Source organism: Peromyscus leucopus, chromosome 11 (genome assembly GCF_004664715.2).
Source record: "Peromyscus leucopus breed LL Stock chromosome 11, UCI_PerLeu_2.1, whole genome shotgun sequence".
Classification (NCBI taxonomy): domain Eukaryota; kingdom Metazoa; phylum Chordata; class Mammalia; order Rodentia; family Cricetidae; genus Peromyscus; species Peromyscus leucopus.
This window is the reverse complement of record NC_051072.1, coordinates 43,527,471-43,549,075: the sequence shown is the minus strand read 5'-3', so window position 1 is coordinate 43,549,075 and position 21,605 is coordinate 43,527,471. Positions and strand designations below refer to the sequence as shown.

Genomic DNA, 21,605 nt, shown 5'->3' with positions numbered 1-21,605 from the left:
GGTGGTGATAAGGCCAGGCTTATTAATTTATTGCTGGTTTTATAGCGAATATATTTAAAGTTAGTTTAGTAGAATTTGGCTGTTGGCTTGTCAAAATAAGAAAGGTTCTTTCATTCCTTAGATAGTTACAAATTTTTAAATAATAACTGATTAACTTCATCAAATATTTCTTACACAATTTGCCACTAATAACTTGATTTTCTATTTTAAGATGTTTTATGCTGAATTACATGAATAGATTTTTGTTGTAAATCCTTATGATTTTGAGGTAAACTAAGCAATACCATTTTGACATGTATTGTTAGATTTAGTTTTTTAAATTTTTTGTTTTATACCCACGTTTATCATAAGTTTATAGGTTTATCTTTTCTGTCGCTTGGCTTTTGAATTTTGTTTATGCAAACTTTCCAGAAGACTGACCTGCTCTGTACAAATATTGCTGGCCTTTAGGTTTATAGGACGGGGTTGTAGCCACTTCCCCAATCTTTAATTTTATTTATTTGTTCAAGTTTTATTTTTATTTTTCAAAGTTGGCACTTTGTATTCTAGATGTATCCATTTAATTCAAGTTCAATTGAGCAAATGTCTGGCTGGCAGTATTCCAAGAGGTTGCCGCACTCTGGGGTACCTCATTGATCGCCTGGATGGACTCCATCAGGCCACAATAACTGCGTAAAATGTAATTCAATAAAAGCATTAGTTTTCGCTTGCTCTGTTTTCTCTCTCTCTCTCCATCTCTCTCTCTCTCTCTCTCTCTCTCTCTCTCTCTCTCTCTCTCTCTCTCACAGACACACAAAATGTCAGATCTCACAGAACAGTATTTCAGGGTCAGAATGTTAGATGTGTTAAAGAAAAGCTACAGATGAAGAATCTCGTGGTAAATCAGAAAACTGGTTGTGAAAATTGCCTGGATCTTAAATAAAAGTGAAAAAAGGAAATGGCATTTGGACTATGGGAGGCAGAAAAAGGTTCCAAAGATTCCCACAAGGTCTGGAAAGAACAGGGTAAGGGCAAGGTGAAATTATGCAGAGTGCCCCCCAGGATGAGGACCGGGTTTGTTTTGCTGTTTTTGGAATCAGCACCAACCAGCATCAGTCTGGGATCAGTTATTAAATCAATGGATACCCAGGACCCCTCAGGCAGATAGAAATCAAAAATTTGGGTGTAGAAAAAAATGTATTTGAGGTCTTTAATAGTTGTCCTATTTTCCTGTAAAAAAAAGGGGAGGGGGAGGACGGACGGACATGCATTTGAAAAATATTTACTCAGCAAGATGCAAAAGAAACGAGCGTTGACTATTTTCCTACAACTATGACCTCATTCTGCCAAAGAAGCAGCAAGAGGCATCAGGGCTTCCGTTGGGCTCTTAACGGCTGTCAGGTACAGGGCGGCCACCTCTTCTTGCCTTAGACACAGCCAGGCAAGCACAGAAGCCCGGGTCAGGAGCAGCACAGGCCTCAAGCCATGATCCAGGCCCAGCAAGCGCTGCTGCGCATGCTCCAGCTGCTATCCTGCGCATGCTTACAGGGTCGCCCGGGCTCAGCAGTGAGGCTTCCGAAGCTGCTGTGCCTGGGAGATGGAGGCCTTAGAGGAGGAGGCGTCCACGCTGGCACCTTCTCAGCCCGCAGATGAAGAGCTCTCTCCTGGTACTCGGGGGAACCAGTCAGGAGGCATGGACTCCTATGACTTGACCATCCTTCATTTCAACGATGTGTACGATGTGGACCCGAGTGCTGAAGAGCCTGTAGGAGGCGCTGCTAGGTGTGGGCCGCCATCTTCCTTGTCTGACCCTGGACGAGGTGGCGTGGAGGGTGGTGACTGTGGAAACCTGCAAAAGAATGCTTGGAAGCTGGCAGGGAGTCTTCTTGCATGCCAACCCTTTGGGCCACTGTTTAAACTCCCTTCTGGATGTAGTTAGTAACGCCAGTAGTTTTAGGGGAAGAAAAACTGGGCCCGGAATCTGCACAAAAGGGGACTTGAAACTTAAGTGTGGTTGTGGGGAATACGCTCGTAATACAAACCTGTATTCAGACTCAGCCATTTTTCCTAACCATTGTATGATCTTGTCAAAGACTTAACCCTTCTTAACCCTCTTTAGGCAGTTTTTAAGCAGAGTTGGGTCCCCCCTCCCCCCTGCTATGAAATTTTAAATTTGCAGTGAGACATCTATAACTATTAATTGTCAACACTTAAATACTTTTTTTAGGTTAGGAAGTTGTGCTCAATGCATCTGATTGCTCCCAGTGACTCAAGGTGGATAATATTTGGAAATGTGGAAACACAGCAGTGCAAAGGCAGGATAATACGATGCCAGTGTAAAATATTAATTGGATATTAAGCCTGGTGTGCTGGAGTACGTTGAATGCTTGTCTAGGAGTTACAGAAGTAGAATAAATTACTGCAGACTGTCAAAAAGGTGTTTGTGACATGACCCAAGAGGTGTTTGAGGAAAAGGTGGTTTTCAATAGAAGAGATTAAAAATCAGAAGCAGAAATCAGTTGGAGACTCTTTGTATAAGTATAGTTATAAGTTAATGACATGGTGGAATAAGAACAGAAAGAACAGCTAGATTTGGAAGATGAAACAATGTTTAAGAATTGGTTATTCAGTAGCATGTGAGAGAGTGTGTATGTACCTGTATATACAGGCTAAAAGGAAACATGGGGGGGGGGACAGGCAACTAGAAGATAAAGGACCTATAGTTGTTCTATTGCTTAATACTAAGGAGCAAGAGTTTTGAAGTGATCTCTGAAGGTGTAGTTGGTTTGGGGAATTGATGCTAGAAACACTATGTTAAGAAGGTTGATGCCTATGTAGGTAGAAGTGACTATCAAATACTCGAGTGAATAACATCTCCCAGATATTCTTTCATTTTCCAATATTTTAGTTCTTTTCTCCCTCTAAAATGTTTTGTACATAGATAGCTCTTCCCTAATTTTGGAAGAAAATCTCATTCTTTAAGTCCTGTGACTTATTAGCAAAGCTCCTTGGTTATGGTACTGGTCACTGGGGTAGATAGTTACTAAGTAGCACCTCATAGGTGTAGGCTACCATAAAGCTATGCTTATAATCTGCCCATATGTGTTCACTGACAAGTGTTTAAGTCCAAGATGCTGTGGGTTGTATAATTGATAACTATGTGCAAAAGATCATGTCAGAAGTTTTGAAAACATCTGTGATGGTTATTTTCTATTGGTTTTTGCCATTTCTATGGTTATTGCCAGATTGACTGGATTAAGGAACACTCTGGGACATTAATGAAACATACTCGTGAGTGTCTGTGAGGGTTCTTCCAGGGAAATTTAACAGAAGGAAGGTTCCCACCGTGAGTGTGAGCAGCACTGTACCATGGGCTGGGGTTCTTGAATTAGTTAAAATGGGAAGGAGGACATACCAAGTTAAGCAATGGCTTTTCCATTTCCCTGCTTCTTGGTTGGCATCATGGACCAACTTGTTACCGCCATTCTTTCTTGGCCAAGATGAGCTATTTCTATGAACTGAAAGTCAAAATACCCCCCCCCCTTTAAGTTGTGTTTGGACAGATATTTGGTCATAGTAATGAGAAAAGAAACACATTTACATCAGAATAAAAAGTCACTAGGAACTTCATGTTTATTACCACTCTAAGCCCCCGTAATTGTGTGTGGTACAAAGTGGATGGTGAAAAGAAACACTCTGAAGAATGACTGTGATAAACGGTATAATCTGAACTGATAGGATGGTCTTGAATGGGGTTTTAACAACATGATCTGACTACAGTGGGAGTTGGGTTTTGGTCTTGATTTATTTTGAGTGAACTTTCAAGCGTATTTTAGACTTACTTAAAGATGTGAAATACTGCAAAGGATTCACATATTCCCCCCATTATTTGCATTTTACATTAGTGTTGGAGTATTTATTACAACTAATAAACAGAAATGTGTACATTATTAGTCAACATCTAGATTCCACTCAGATACCCTTAGTATGTTCTTAGATGTTCTTTTTGTGTTTTAGGATTCCATGTAGGAGACTGCACTACATTTGGTCTTTTTCATTCCTTAGACTGCTTTTAATTATGGCAGTTTCTCTAGATACTCTTTGTTTTTAATTATCTTGATATTTTAAAGGAGTATCAATCAGCTATTTTTAAAAATGTTCTTTAATTAAATTTATATGTTTTTCTCATTGATTATACTGGTATATTTTATTTATTTATTTAGGAAAATCACAGAAATAAGATTCCATTTTAAAAAAATCACATCTTTTCAGGTCTGCATATTGTCAAAACTGCAGACATTGACTTTTATTAAATTTCTCCACTCTGAATTATGCTCCCCATCCTTCTTCACCCCCATCATGGCAAAGTAACTTCAGAAATTTTTTGGATTATTCCCTGGTGGAAGATATGTCTTCCCTCATTTTATTTATTTCTTTGTTTATTTATTTATATCACTATTGCATTAGTTTTCCAGGATTGACAAAAGTATTGTAAAATGGGTGGCTTAAGTCAGTAAAAGATAAGGTTTGTCTTGAAGGCCAGCAAACCAAAGGCCTGGCAGAGTTGGTTCTTTTGTGTCTCTCCAGGTTTCTGGTGAGGACAGCAGTCCCTGAAAATATGTATAAATGCATCACTCTAATCGCTGGTTCTACTTCACATGGTGATTACTCTCCTCTCTTCCTCTCCCTTTCCTTTCCCTCCTTCCCACTCCTTCTGTGCCCTACAAGGATATAAGTCACTGAATTATGGTCCACTCTGATCATCTCATTAACTAAGTTTAGTTACACTTCCATTGAGCCTCTTTCCAAATAAGGCCATGCTCATAGGTACAGGGGGTGGAAAGAGTTAAAACTCAACAAAGATGGATTCATAGATTTCATTGCTTTTTGGTAGATTGCCTTTCAAAATTTTGTAAAATACCAAGGGAAAGCCGTGTGTTGGAGGATTTAAAATAGTATGTGTTGGACAGCAGGATGGTATTTGGGAAATGTAAAATTTTTTTATGGATTGTGCAGCTTGATGGAGGCTCTTAGTGACTTTCCTGCAGCATTTCATCTTCTTGTGATTCTTTTCAAACATACTACCCATATGCCTATCAGCCAGGTTAATGAAAATGCTCATATCTTGGGGGAAGCTCCGGAGATTACCGAATTATAATGCCATTGAAATGTCAGTTAATTTCAGATGGACAAGGTCAAGGGACACTAGTGACAGGCCTTTGAAGGAGCAATGTATACCCATCTGATTTCTGGACTATTAAGGTGGTGGAGAAACACACACACAAACAAAAAAACCACTGACTGTTCTGTGATTGGCACCTCTGGGAATATATCCATTTAAAACAGTTGTTTCTAGAAAGGTTGCTCAAAGAATAGATTATTTATGTCAGTGACAGCTCTAGATTACTTGAATATAAGATTCCTAAGAGAATATCTGGTTTGAAGAGGTCCTATTTCCTTTGTCCCTTAAATGTTATTTTCTGAAGTTCATTGTTGACCCCTGTGTTTGCATCTTTGCTTACTGGAGCAGATATGTACTCAGTATTCATGTGGTTCAACAAATACCATTTCTAAGATGTGGAGTGCCTGGCATATAGTGTTCAATAAAAAACACGTGAATTATTAATGTAACCCATCTAAAACATGCAAAGTACAACACTAAACCCTGTTCTGAGCAGCAGGGGTGTAGTTGGGAATAGCAAAGGAAAAAAAAAAGGCCTTACCCTCAGGGGAGCTTGTGTTTTAGATAGAAAAACAGACTGTAAACAAAAAGGAAATATGTCATATGCTGGATGGTAACAAACACAGTGGAGAAAGGTAAGGCAGAATAAGGAGAGTAAAAGTGTCGAGAGTTGAAGTTGCGGTGCTTGTCATTTTCAAAGACGTTACTTGAATCAAACCTTACTTGGGCTGGTGAGAGGGCTCAGTGGGTAACAGGGCTTGCTGCCAAGCCTGACAACCCGAGTTCATTCCGAGACTGGGGTGATGAAGAAGAGAATCCACTCCTGCAGTAGTTCCTCAGCTGTGCATGTGCCCTGCGGCATGGGCACCCCCATATGGACACACAAATAAATAAAACATACTAAGAATAATAAGGCCCCAAGATCAAGTGATATTTGAGGAGACAGGAGTGAAATGAGGTATAGTATGAGACATTTGACTGTCTACAAGGAAATGTTTTAGGCTGAGGAAGTTGCAAGAGCAGAGATTAGGAGGTGAAAATATGCATAGTGAGTTTCATGGACACCAGGTAGCAAAATGGCTAATAGGGTATGTCCTTAGTTGGCAGGGTCATAGGACTGAGTCTCTGGGGGGCAGGGAAGGGGAGGGGGTAATTATGGTGCAGATCAAAGAATGGGCAAGAACAAATTAGACAAAATGTGTGCAGTGTGGGGTACATGCTTGTTTAGTTTTGGGGTTTGAACTATTGCCTGTGTTGCAGATAAAAATTAGCAGTTTTCAAACCATAGTCTTAGCCCCTTAGAGATTTCCATAAGATCCCTATCTGTGATACCAATAGTCCCAGCCATTTTCCTTGCAGGCTTACTAGTTGTCAGTTGCTTTGTTCATTTTTAGTTTGTTATGTGTGTATAGAGTTTGATAAGTTAATTTGTATGCCTTTGAGATATCACGTTGAAAGTCATTTTGCAAAACTGTCTTCCAGAGTTTTGGTATAGTAGCAAAGAAAAATATTCGCAGTTTTCTAGAAAGTTTATTGAAATGTTTTTCTAGTTACTAACCTGTGAAAGACCAGATTTTAAAAATAAGTGTCATACAAAGCAGCCTATTCCAGTGAATTGTATGAAACGGGAGATATCTCACCATTCTTTGCTTAGCTAGACATGAGGTTTGTACAAGTATGCCATCTGTGTTTGCAAATATATTCTTTATAAAAATACATGTACTCGGTCTTTGTTGCTTTTTAGTTAGTAGGTTCATATGTTAATTTCTTAGCTTTTAGGGGACTGGGAAAGGGAATCTTGAGATTGAAAATTTGAGACTGTCTCATCTATATTATAACTTTTTGATGCTAATATCAAACTTTGTTTTCATACATCTTTGTTTCTGTAAGACCTAGTAGTATAAAGCAGTTTGTAGATTCATTTGGCTTTTACTACTTTGTCTGTTCTATTTGTGGATCTATAATTTGGATCTAACCTCCTTTTTAGACCTATATTTCCATCTGCCTACTGAGGATATTCACTTTGATGTCTCCTTGAATAGGCCTAAAATCAGCTTACCGGCTTTTTCCTCAAGCAGCTCTTATAACTTTGATCCCTCATTTGATAGAATGACTTTTATCTGTGACTTATAAGACCTTTACAATGAATAAAACTGTAGTTATGGTATACATTTATAGACTCAAAATCTTCTACTTTCTTTTATAAAGTTGTTTCTCAAATATATTTAATTAATTAATTAAATGTATATGGGTGTTTTATCTACATGTATGCCTATGTACCACATGCCAGAAGATGGTGCCAGATCCCCTAGGACTTGAGTTAGGCTGTTGTAAGACACCATGTGGGTGCTAGCAATCAAACCCAAGCCCTTTGAAGGAACAGCCAGTGCTTTTAACTGCTGAGCCATCTCTCCAATCTATTTCTCAAGCTTTGTATGTATCAGAATTGTCCAAGGAGTTGTTAAACACAGATTTTTTTTTTTGGCCTTACCTTATTGTTTCAGATTATGAAAGTCTCGGGTAGGACACAGGGAAAAAATGAATTTCTACTAGACTGCTGCTGCTTCTAGTCTGAAAAAATGTTAGCAAGTGCTGATTCACACCATGTTAACAGGAATGCATGTCAATCATCACATCCACTTGGCAGGTTTTTAAAAACTCTGTAGTTTTGCTCCTAAACTTTTTCTTGTTTGTTTACTTCCTCAAACTCAGATCAAATCTTGTGACATTTACTTTTTTTCTAGATACAGCTGTCATTTCACAGAATCCTTTGATCTCATATATTGCTCAGTTTTTGTATTTATAGGGTTATTGCCTATGCCTTGTCTTGCATAAGCATATGCATTATTTCCAGTTAAAAAGGAAGTAATTAACCAAATGTACTGATGTATACAATTTTGATGTCTAGAGTTCTATATGATTTTTAACTAATCAAAATATGAACTATTTCTGGCACATTACAGGACCCTCATTCTCACCCCAGCCACTTACCCTGGCTTTCATCCATCACTCCCAATCATATAGCATGTACTCATTTATGTGGGATTTTTTTTCCTTCACACATTTGAGATTCACTCAAATTGTTGTATGTAGCAATAATTTGTTCTTTTTCTTACTTAATTGTGTTCTAATGTGTGACCTATAATAAAATTTTATTATCTATTCTAATGTTCAAGGACACTTCAATGGTTTCTAATATTTGTTATTATGAAATCACTATTAGCATTCTTACATAATTCTTTTGGTAGTTAGAAGTAATCATTTTTCTTGAGTACATGCCCAGAAGTGAAATTTCTGTGTCATATACAGACATATGTGTAGCTTGACTAGGTGCTGCCAAGCATTTTCTCAAAATAGTTGTACCAGCTATATATCCGTCAGAGTATATGAAAATGTTGATTATTCTGTTTTCTTGATGCTCAGCACTATTTTTATCATACTGGTAGGTGTGTAGTAACATACTGTTGTAGGTTTAATTTGTATTTCTTGTTGAGTAATGATATTGAACATTTTCATATAATTATTGGCCAGTTGTATTTATTCTTCAGTTGTTCTTTCTATTTTACATTTAGATTTAATTTTTATTTCATTTGAGTCTCACTGAATTGCATAGGCTTGTCTCAGTTTTCCTTACTGCTTGGATTACAGTGTGAACCACCATACCCAAATCCATGGTATTTTTCCCCAACTTAAAATTTGAATTGTCTGTCTTTGTGAAATTGATTTGTAAGGGTTGTTAGCTAGTTTCAGATCCAATTCCACTGGTGAATATATGCCTTCCAGATATTTTATCTAGTCATTGTTTTTTTTTTTTTTTAAATTTTTCCTACTGGTATATTTTGATCAGTGGGAGATTTTAATTTAAACTAAGTTTAATTGACCAGTTTTTTTTTTCTTTGTGATTTGTACTTTTGCTGGTCTGCTTAAGAAACCTTTGCTTCAAAGTCATGAAAATGTCCTTGTATGATTTCTTCTAAATTATTTATTACTTTAGTTTTTAAATTATATCTGTGATTCATATTAATTTTTATTACATTCATGTATCATGTGTTTGTCCATGTGTGCATGTGTATGTATACGTGTGTGTGTGTGTGTGTGTGTGTGTGTGTGTGTGTGTGTGTGGTAGGTCAGAGGACAACTTGGGGAAGTAGTTTTTTACCTCCACCATGGAGGTAAAACAATTGAACTCAGATTGTTAGGCTTGGCAGCAAGCACTTTGACCTACTTGCCCAATTATTTTACCAATCCTTAAATGTCAGAATAAGGTCTAAAATGGAATCATCATGTGAAAGGAATTCTGAATGCTTGTGAGGAAACTCCAAGAAAACAAGACTAGAGTTTTGTGATCTCAGTTTCTTCAAAAACACAGAATTGTTCTTGGAATGTGCTTCACGTCCTTGCCAGGTGCAGGAGTTAAAGAGTGAGTTTACTCTAGATTATTCATTACAACTGTTTATTGTTATTTGTTTAAATGCCTCCATGGAAAAACATGTTTTTGCCCCATGTGGCTTGTCCTTGTGATTATACACTGTACTCATGTGATTCTTCTTAGCCCTCAGAATATAGATTGTCCACTGAATAAAGTTGGCTATTGCATGAGACTCTAGTCCACTTCATTTTTAGGTTCCATTCTCCCAGGTTCTACTGCCTTTAGAGTAGTAAACACTTAAATTAATTTTCATGTATGACTATGAAAGTATTCATCTTTTAATCTTGTATCACTTGTATAATTACATTAAAACTTATATATTTACATTTAGTGGCATCATTTAGTATATTTATATAGTTTCATTGAAAAAGATTCCCTTTTTAATACGGAATTGCGGGTATGCATGTTAATTAATCAAGTGACTATGTATGAATGTGTTTGTTTCTGGATTATGCTTCCCCACTAATCTAAGAAAATCCTATACTATATTATTTTCCATAGTTTTATCATAAGTCTTGATGTTCAACAATGAAAATCTTTTAATTGTTCTTCAGCATTTTATGTCTTCACACAAATTTTATATAGAAATCTATGTGGTTAATTTCTTACCTTAAAGTTTTCTAGACTAAAACGTTACATTCCTAGTTTGTATATAATTTCAAAAATGTGACTAGATGTTGAAAATTATCTGCACAATTTAAAAAAGAGCTATAGGACATCATAGTTTTTCTCTTTTATCTACATATTAATATAATAAATTTATATTTATGGTTGGCTGTTAAATAATTCTTGTTGTCATTGAATAAACCCTGTTTGTTCATGTGTCTTAATCTTTTTATATGTTACTAAATTTAATTTGTTATATTAAGTTTAAGAATTATGCCTGTATGTTTGTACAGAATATTGGCCTATAATTTTCTTTTAATGTCTTTCAGTTTTTGATGTAAAGATAATGCTGATATAATATGAATTGGAAGATACTGCTTTCTCTCTCTCTGAAAGAGTTTGTATAATAGTAACTTTATTTCTTTAAAAATCTTTGAGAGAATATCTAGGATTGAAATTTTTGTTGAAATGTTCTCAAGTATGGTTCAGTTTCTTTAATAGTGATAGGAAAAGTTTTTAAAGAATATCTCATGTCAGTTTTGGTAAGTTGCATTTTTTTTTTCAGATTTATTTTCAGAAAAGTATAATATATAGGCTCTGTAGTGGTGCTTCCCTTCTGTTTGGCTGTTGATAACTTATGATTTTAATCAACCAATCTTGCTAGGGTATATCAACTTTGTAAATTTTGCAGTAAATGAAAATGTAGCTTATTTGGCTTTACTTGTATTTTTTTCTTATTAATTTCTGCTTTATTTCAGTTTAGCTGCCATTTATTTTCTAGCTTTCTGCAAAACAGAAGCTTGAATGCATCATATAAATATGTCATTTTAAGTGATGTCACTGGGTCTTTTATTTTCATTCTTTAAAACTGATTTATTGAAACTATCTTGCTGTGTAGCCCTGGCTGGCATGAGACTTGTTATTTAAACCAGGCTGGTCTCAAACTCACAGAGGTATTCTTGATTCTGCCTTCTGAGTACAGGGATTAAAGCCATGTGCTACCACAGCTTGGTTAAAAAAATTTTTTTTGAGAATTTATTTAATTAATTTTATTTATTTTATGTGTATAGATGTTTTGCCTACATGTATATCTGTGTACTGTAAGTGTTTAGCACCTTCAGAAGCTTGAAGAGGCTGTGAGATTCCCTAGAACTGGAGTTACACATGGTTGTTAGCCACTTTGTGGGGTCTGGGAACCGAACCTGGATCCTCTGAAAGAGTAGCCAGTGCTCTTAACTGCTTAGCCATTCTTCCATCTGCTTTTTAATAAAAAAAATTATTATATAAATATATAAAATGAAATATGGTCATATCTATCTTTCATTTTCTCCCTCCACCTTTACCTATCCACCAACATGTCCCCTCCAAACTTTGTCTTTTTAAAACATCTTTTTTCTTTTTTTGAAATGGCCTTTTTTCTTTAATTGTACATACATAAAACTGATATGTATGTATGTTCCTAAATATATAAATATAGCCAGTTATTTATGTTTTCAGGGCTGACCACTTGTTGATGGGTAACAAATTCAAAAGTGCTCAATAAAATAATTGTGAACCCAATAGACAGACATCAGACAGATTATTCATAATGACCAAGTTGGCTTTATCTCTGAGATGCAGGGATGGTTCAACATATGCAAGTCAATAAATGTAATAAATGATATAGACGGACTTAGTTAAAAAAAATCACATGTCATCTCAATAGATGCAGAAAACGCCTTTGGGAAAAAACAACATGACTTTATGATAAAGTCCACGAGAGAGTAGGACTAGGAGGAACATACCTCAACATATTAGAAGCTATATCTGGGAAGACAACAGTCAGCATCATAAGTGGAGAAAAACTTGCAACAATCACACCAAAATCAGGAATGAGACAGGGCTGTCCATTATTACCAATTTTTTTCTAATGGTGTGTTTGAAGCACTATTTGGAACAATAAGGCAAGAGAAGGAAATTAAAGGGATACAAATAGGGAAGGAAATTAAATTAATCCTATTTACAGATGGCATGATATTATACATAAAAGATCCTAAAAATTGTGCCAGAAAACTAGAAATGATAAATTCAGCAACATGGCAGGAAACAGAATCAACTTGCACAAATCAATAGCTTTTCTATACACTACCAACAAACACACAGAGAAGGAAATCATGGACACACTCCCATTAATAAGAACCTCAACAAAAATAATTTGTAATAAGCCTAACCAAATGAGGCAAAAGACCTCTACAATCAAACCTTAAACCCCTGAAGAAAAAAATAAAGACACTAGAAAATGGAAAGGCATCTCATGCTCATGGGTTGGTAGAATAATATTGTGAAAATGACCATGCTACAAAAAGCTATTTACAGATTCTGTACAATCCCAATTAAAACCCCCATCTCGGTTTTCGTGGAAATAGATACTGTCCTAAGATTCATATGGAACCACAAAAGACCCTGCAGAGCCAAAACAATCTGGGACAAAAACAACAGTGTCACCATTCCAGATCTCAAGATAAATTATGAAGCCATAGTAATAAAAATAATATGATACTGGCAGAGAAGCAGAAAGCACTTCCTCAAAATTCAGGACTGAGTTGATATGCATAACAGCTATGTCATGTCCAGATACAGCCTTTCACAGAGGGCCTCTCTCATGGCTGATCATTGCCCAAAGGCCCTGATGTTAACAATCACTTGTACCCCCCATTCTCCGTCTCTTACATTCTTTCTGCTTGCATCCCCGGTACGAAACCAAGTTGATTATGGTGTCTATTGCCTCTTTAATGTGCTTTTGAACTAGACCTGCAGGTAATTTGAATTCTTTTTCATCTGTAGTTATCAGGAAAATTTTAGTTTATGCCTTTCTATTTTTGTGGACTTCCTAGGTTTTGGTAGGACACTGGCTTTGTGGAGTAAAGCTCACAAGAATTCACTTTTTATTTGGTAGAAGAATTTGAGGAGCTCTCGACATTCTTCTTTAAATGTCTGACAGAATTCAGCAGTCTATCCACCCCGTCCTTGGTTTTTGGTTTTTTGTTTTAGATAAACTTTATCACTGCCTTTGGTCTCACTGCTCACTGTCTTGCTTCTGCCTGCTTGGCTTGATTTCAGTAGGTCATCTATGTCTAAAAAAATTATCCATTTCCTCTAGGTTTTCCAATTTATTTGAGCATGTCTTCATCACAGTCCCCAATGATTTCTATATTTCGGTGGTATCTGTTATAAATCCCCTCTTTCATCTCTGATTTTATTTATTTGGATCCTTCATACTCTTTTCACTGGAGGCTTGACCTTTTTATTCATAAAGACCCTACTTTGCCTCACCTGTTTTTTGTAGTCTTGATATCTTCAACGACCTCTTCACCATTCCAAAGTGCATCATTCAGTGCATAGTGTTTTTGACCTTTCTTGCTACTGATTTCTAATTTAATTCTGATATGATACAAGGAATTATTTTTTTTTGATTTGTTAAGACTTGCCTTATGGCATAAAATGTTATTTATTTTAGAGAGTTCCATGGGCTATTGGTAAAAATCTGTAACAGTTGGAGGGTTCTATAGATAACTCTTATGTCCATTTGATTTGTGATGAGGTTTTAACTCTGAAGTTTTTATTTCACTTTTAATACATTGTGTGTGTGTGGTTGTGTTCATGTATGCACATGTGTGTGTGGGTGGGTGTATGCATCCATGCATGCCAGAGATAGAGTTGGTGTCATTTTTGACCACTTGCCACCTCATTTTTTGAGACAGTGTCTCTTACTAAACATTTCAACTGTCCTGTCATTCAGACTGTCTGGCCAGCCAACTCCTAGGATCACTATTTCTGTACCTCCAGTTCTGGGGTTACAGATGTACACTGCCATGCTTCACTTTGAGTGGGTGCTAGGGAACCCAACTAAGGTCAAGTGCAGCAAGCACTTTACCCACTGAGTTATCTCCTCACCCTCTTTATTTTATTTGTGTCTGGATGATCTATTAATGGGAGTAAACATTGAAGTCACTTACCATGCTGTATCTGGATCTGTCCATTTCTATCCAGTAGTGTTTGTTTTATAAATTCGGTTAGAGCAACACTCAGTGCATAACATGTTTATAATTGTTATATCTCCTTGATGTATTCAGAGTTCCCCTTATTGATGAATGAGTAGTGACCGTATTTAGTCCTTTTGCTAAGTCTGGCTCACAGTCTGCTTTGCCCGATCACAATGGTGCTCCCCTTACCTGCTTTAGATTCTATTTATCAGAATATTGTTTTCTCGCCTTTCACTGTCATTCTCTTTCCGTGTTTTGCCTATGAAAGGCATTTCTTTATAGACAAGAAATGGTTGGTTGTATCTTATTTTAAACTTACTGGTACGGTCTGAATCTTATCTGGAGAGAGTTAAGACTGATAATATTTAATATTGGTAAATAACTAGTAACTTTATCTTTCATCTCAAAGATTTCGTAATTTACTGAGATAATAATTTTATTCTTTCCACTTATTTATCTTCTTCCTTATATGATATATTCTGTTTCACGATCTCATGGTTGTGGTATATCTTTCTTCTCTTCTGTGTCTAGGATGTTGTTTTGGGAATGCTGTGCAGTCCAGGTTTAGGGTTCATGGATTATTTTAGTTTATGTCTATTGTGGAAGTTCTTTATTTCTCCTTCAGTATTAAAGGATAATTTTAATACAGTAACCTTTGTAGGTAGTTATTTTATTTTAGAGTTTGAAATACCACAGCCCATGATTTCTTGGTCTTTAATGTTTCTTCCGATTGATCTGTTGGTATTCTGATTGGTTTGTGAATTTGTAAGAAACTTGGCACTTCCGTTTTAAGCTTTTAATATCATTTCTTTGTTCTGTACTTTTGGTACTTAGGTATGATAGCACATGGAACACTTCTGTTCTGAGCCTGCCTGTTTTCCTCGTGTACTTGAGTGTCCATTTGATTTCCTAGAGCTGGAAAATGTTCTGTTCTGATTTCATCCAGTAAGTTTTTTAGCATTTACTCTCTATTTTATGACCATTTCTAACATTACATATTTTTGTTTGGTCTCTTAATTTCTCCTAAATGTAGGAAACCTCTAACTTATCCTCATTCTGATTTTAATTTTGTCCTATGTCTTTGTTGAATTTCTTAAGCAAGTTGTTGAGTAGCTCATCCAACTTGTTGATGTTCTCAGCTCTTCTTCCTCTTCTTCTTTTTCTTCTTCTTTTTTTAAATAGACTTGTTTGCTTTACCAGCTTATTTTAATCCTCATTGAGGCCAGTTATCATTTTTAAAACTAGGCTTTTGGATTCTTTGGTGCATTAGTCATTATTCTATGTTTGAATTCAGTTAATTGAAGAACTGAGATATTTTGGAAGAGTCATGTTGCTGCTTTGCCATATTTCTTGTGTTTTGAAGTAGTAATTTGTACATCTTTTGGAATGACTATCTCCTCCAATTTTCTGTGAAGGGCTCAGTCTTGAGTACTGCTCAGGAGAAAACAAGCTGCCATAACAATAATGCTGAAACAAAGCAGATATAGAAACAGGACTAATTAAAACCAACTGCTATACCATCAATAACTGCAGAAAATAAAATTGCAAGAATACTATAAAATAGACTATGAAATTAAAAATTAGGAAAAATGAATGGAATAAAGATGTGACAAAAACAGGACAAAGGAAAGTATGGTTAAGTAAAAGAGGAGGGAAAAAGACAGTAATGTGACAGAGGAAAAGAGTAAGCGACAAACTGGAATAAAACTGTAAATTAGGTCACACCAAGAAGAGAGAAGACAAAACAAAAAACCAACTACAACTGAAAGTCAAGGGAGCATAGAAGAGTAGAAGAGACTGTAGGGGGCTGAGAGGATTTGCTTAATATCAGACACTTAGTTAGAAGGCTGCAAAGAAGCATTATTGTACACCAGACTTCATGCAGTAAATTTACATAAAACAACTTAGTTCAACATCATACATGTCCTTTCTTGATGCTCACAGAGCATCATTTTCTTGTATTTAAGAAATTGTTTCCCCTTTCCTGGGAGATCCAAGCGTCCTCCCTTGAACCCTCCATGTTACCTAGGCTCTCTGGGTCTGTGGATTGTAGCATGGTTATCCTTTACAGCTATTATATTCACTTATGAGTGAGTACAGACCATGTTTGTCTTTCTGGGTCTGGGTTACCTCACCCAGCATGCTTTTTTTTTTTGGTAGTTCCATCCATTTGTCTGCTAATTTCATCATGTCATTTTCTCTGCCTACAAGATAGGCATAAAGGTGGCACAGAAATTGTGGGAATGGTCAACCAATGACTGGTTCAGTCTGAAACCCATGCCAGGAGAGGGGGCTCACCCTTGACATTGTTTGGAGCACCAGGGCCCAGAGGATGGATAGTTCAGAGACCTAGGATAGAACCCAATGCAACTAGCAAAAAAAAAAAAAAATCACTGTAATGATTCCTAATGATATTCTGCTGTACTCATAGACTGGTGCCTAGTCCAGTTGTCATCAGAGAGGCTTTACCCAGCAAACTGATGCAAACAGATGCAGATCCACAGCCAAACATTAGGCAGAGTTCAGGGAATCCTGTGGAAGAGGAGGAGAAAGGATTGTAGGAGCCAGAGGGGGTCAAGGACACCCCATGAAAACTCCCAGAATCAACTCACTGAGACTCCCAGAGACTGAACTGTTAACCAGGGAACCTGCATGTTACTCTTGTGTAGCTTGTTTTTTCATGTGGGACTCCTAACTGTGGGAGCAGGGACTGTCTCTGACTTTTTTGCTGACTGTTGGGACCCTATTCCTCATACTTGGTTGCTTTGACCAGCCTTAATACAAGGAGAGGTGCCTAGTCTTAGTGCAGCCTGGCTTATTTTTTTTCAGAATGCAAATGTGCTAGTAAGATGTGTTGGCTATGGAAAGTGATCTTATTAAAAACATCTTTCTGGGCTTTCATATATTAGTTTTTCTGATTTTAAGGAAAAGTCATATTGCTATTTAAGACATTTCCTTTGTGTTTCATAAAGGCATTCAATGATAACACAGGATACTGTTCCCTTAGGTTTGCCACAGCTGTGAAAAAGTTCAGCCTCCTGAATCCACTCTTGATTTTCAGTGGTGACTGCTTAAATCCTTCAGTTCTAAGTACAATAACAAAAGGAAAGCACATGATTTCTATATTAAATGAATTGGGAGTACATTTTGCAGTTTTTGGTAAGTAATACTTTTTATCATATGAAGTTTATAAAGCAATTTACATAAAACTAGAATATTTGATTCAAAATAATAATAATCAAATAATTCTTTTTATCAGCTATAGGTACTCAGAAGCAATGATCAGGATTGTACAATGAACTTGAAAACTTGTACTCAACTAAAATTTGACTTCATATAGTAAGGTTTTTAGTTATGCCTGTGCAAAAGTAAGACATGTCAAAAGTAAGAGGAATTAAGACCATGGCTTTGAAGTTACCTGGGCCTGGGTCTGAACTGTGACTGCTGGGTTTAGTGGTTTACTCCTGTAATCCCATGACTCAGGAGGCTGAGGCAGGAGGATCACTCTAAGTCTGAGGCCAGTTGGGGCTACATAGTTGAGTTCTTAGTCATTGTGGGTTGTGGAGAGTCCCTATCTCACTACCACACACTCCCAAGAACCCCCAAATTAAAAACAGCATTGCAACAATATTAACAAAATGAAGTGACTGATCTCTGAGTTGTTTCGCGATATAAAATTGGGAAAATAGGGGCTAGAGAAATGGCTCAGAGGTTAAGAGCACCGACTGCTGTTCCAGAGGTCCTGAGTTCAAGTCCCAGCAACCACATGGTGGCTCACAACCATCTGTAATGAGAACTGGCATCCCTCTTCTGTATACATAATAAATAAATCTTTAAAAAAAAATTGGGAAAATAATGGCATACCATCCCAGAACATCTGTGAAGGCTGAAGAAGATAGTAACCATGTGCACGAGGCTCACAGTAAGCATTTTAGCTGTTTCATTCTTAAGATAGACAGATCCTAGGTATTTTAGTTAGGGTTTCTATTGCTGTGAAGAGACACCATGACCACGGTGACTCTTATAAAGGAAAAAAAATCACTTATAGTTCGGAGATTCATTCTATTATCATCATGGTGGGGAGCATGGTGTTATGCAGGCAGACATGGTACTGAGAAGAAGCTGAAGTAGAGAAGTCCTATGTTTTGCAGGCAATAGGAAGTCACCTGAGACACTGGGTAGTATCCTGAGCATAGGAAACCTCAAAGCTCACCTCTACACTTCCTTTAACAAGGCCATACCCACTCTAACAAAGCCACACCTCCTAATAGTGCCACTCCCTGTGAGCTTATGGGGGCCAATTACATTCAAACTACTATACTAGTTAAGGAAAACAAGGTGTTCTGTTAGTAAAGTGTGAGGGTGTCTCACTTTACAATATAATATTGGCCATTTGATAACATTTTGGACATTAGTTGCTCATGCTCGGGAGATAATTAAAGAGTTGAAACTTACGGGATTCTGTCTGTGTATCTAACTACCATCCCATTTGGGGGCTATTCAGTAGATATAGTGATTCAATTTGGATGTTTGGATAGTAGAAGAGAACTTGTTCTTTTGTATGTGAGTTTTTCTAGATTTTATACAGTGAATCATGGAAATTATTGATTCACAGCTTTTAAGCACCCCCCCACCGGTTTGTCACACTGTAACATTTTTAACTTTTAAAAGTAAAGAATGCATTATGAACATTTTCTCATGTCTTTTTATCATAATAAATTTGTCATTTTACCATTTAAATGTTCAGTTCAGGGTCACTAATGTAATTCATTTACATTGCTGTGAATGAGATTTTAATTTTGTAACATCAGTAGTTACAAAGTGTTCTATTTAATGGATATTGCTTTATTTAACACATTTATTATTATATGTTTAGGTGGTTTCAATTAGTTTTTTTTTACAGTAAAACTATGAGTGTGGAGAGGTTGACCTAGGAATTAGAACATTTTAGGTGGGTATATTGTGGATATTTATTGTGAACTACACCACACATTCTAACTTTTTCTCATTACTTTGTTAGAAAATAAGGAACTGTTGATAAAAAATTACAGCAGCACCCTTTAACTGAGGACTATGGAGATTTCCTGATTATGGTTTAACATGCAATGTCCTCTCCAGGCTCATGTATCTAAGTGCTTAGTCACTAGCTGCTGGTGGTATTTTGGAAGGTTCTGGAACCTTTTGGATGTCTTGCCACTCTTGATTCTCGAAAGAACTCTCTGCATCCTGATTGACTGTCTCTGCCATCACAGCTGGAACCCTGGCTGCAGTTTCTTGCCTGCTATTAAATTATGAACCAATAAATCAGTTGATTTGCCACTCTGTTTAGAGCAAAAAATCCTCCATTTGGTTGACTTCACACTTTCTTTTGAGTTTCTTCTCCCTTAGTGGGTTTCTGTTCTAAGAAAGTGAGAAGAAGCGGCCAATACCTGTTGGTTACATTAGACTTATCAGTTTTGCTCTTATATTGCATTTTTGTCATTTTGACATTTTTAAAGTCTTTTAAAGTAATTTAATGCAATTTCAGAAGTACAAAAATATGTAAAGAAATAGAAAGTAATCATAATGCTATTTATTGTAGTTTCTTTCTGTTGCTGTAATAAAATATTGGCCAACATGGAGAGGAAAGGATTTACTTGTTTATACTTCCAGGTTACAGTCCATCATTGGGGGAAGACATGGCAGGAACTCAGACACGAATATGGAGCAGAGATGATGGAGAAACACTGCATTCTGGCTTTCTCACAGACTCATTATTTAGCTAACTTTGTTATACAACCGAAGACCCAGGGAATGGTGCTTCCCATGGTGGGCTGGATCCTTCTAGGGAATGGTACTTCCCACAGTAGGCTGGATCCTTCTGTATTGATTAGCAATGAAAATTGCCTACCAGCCAATCTGATCTTCACAATCCCTCAGTTGGACTTTGAGACTCTCTTCTTAGGTGACATTAGGCTGTGACAAGTTGATTATTAAAACTAAATCAGACATCATCATTTAGGTTCACCTCTTGTGTTATTTCTTTCTCATTTCTTCCATGTACATTTCTTTATGTAGTTGGGATCACATAGTGACTATACCACTTTGTGTTCTGCTTTTTCTTGATCATTCTATAAAGCAATTCCCTTAGTATGTGAGTTTTATTCTTACACAAAATAGATTAGACATTCATGTGAGAAATTTAGGGATAGTATAATAAAAAGACTTTAAAGATATGGGGGAAAGAAGAAAATACTTAAGAGGGCAATAAGATAGCTTTGAGCAGTTAAAAAGTGACTACTTTAAACTGAGATGTGCTATGAATTCCATATAGAGACTGGAATTTTAATACAGTATGAAAACAAGAATGTAAATTTCTTTTCGAAATGTGGTTCTATAAATATTAAAGTTATATGTGTTTCTGTATACTATTTCTATTAGCATTATTATGAGGATGGTGTAATGAGGCCTGAAAAGGTAAGGGGAGGAATCCCATGGGAAGGTCAGCTGGTAGGATGGATACATGGTTTTCGGCACAGCACACAGCCAATCTACAATGACCTTTAAGAAGGGAGGAATCTGAGTAATAAATACCTTTACCTTCTCCTTCATAACAACCAGTTCTCTTGCTTCCTGCCTATATGTACCATTGGCTTAGCCCAACAGGAAGCCAGCAGAACGAGTCAGCTAATGGAGTCCACTGAACTTGAAATATCCAAAGCCAGAGCAGCACAGACAAAGATGAGAGTGAGCTGGGGGGAGGTCTACCAAAGGTGCTTGGCAGACTATCTCATTAAAATGTGCCATAATAAAGTTAGGATATTTATAAATATGTGTTCAGATGATATAGTCATCAGGCTTAGTAACCAAAACATTTCATTGTAGAGCCAAACATTTTTTTTTTTTTGTGCGTGGCCCTTTTCTGCCTGGTTCCCATACCCCTTAGTAATCTTAACTTTCTAGGGTTTTTGGGGTTTTTTTTGTTTGTTTTTCGAGACAGGGTTTCTCTGTGTAGCTTTGCACCTTTCCTGGGACTCACTTGGTAGTCCAGGCTGGCCTCAAACTCACAGAGATCCGCCTGCCTCTGCCTCCCGAGTGCTGGGATTAAAGGTGTGCGCCACCACCGCCCGGCCTACTTTCTAGGGTTTTATCCAAAGTTATGTTGTATGTCCAAACAAATATGAATGTTGGTCATTGTTTCTTTCATTTCTTCCTGTTTCATCACCATCTCACCTTACATTTTTAAGAAAATCAGTTTACTTTGTTGAAATGGAGCAGGTTGTATTCATACATTTAGGAAAAAATATATATGAATATATGTATATACATATATGTATACATATATATTCCTAATATATGTAACAATAACTAGAAAGAGACCATGAACTTGAAAGAGAACAAGGGAGTA

The 21,605-nt window shown here is 36.6% G+C and overlaps 1 protein-coding gene across 1 annotated transcript in view; it reads left to right on the top strand.

The window, feature by feature from the left end:
- The first annotated feature begins 1,371 nt into the window (after positions 1 to 1,371).
- Positions 1,372 to 21,605, top strand: part of LOC114703286 (snake venom 5'-nucleotidase-like) — a 42,164-nt gene continuing 21,930 nt past the window's right edge. Inside the window, exons 1-2 of the mRNA XM_028884087.2 lie at positions 1,372 to 1,761; positions 17,226 to 17,377. Coding sequence (XP_028739920.1) covers positions 1,577 to 1,761; positions 17,226 to 17,377 — 337 coding nt within the window. The 5' untranslated portion in view covers positions 1,372 to 1,576. The remainder of the gene's footprint in view (positions 1,762 to 17,225; positions 17,378 to 21,605) is intronic.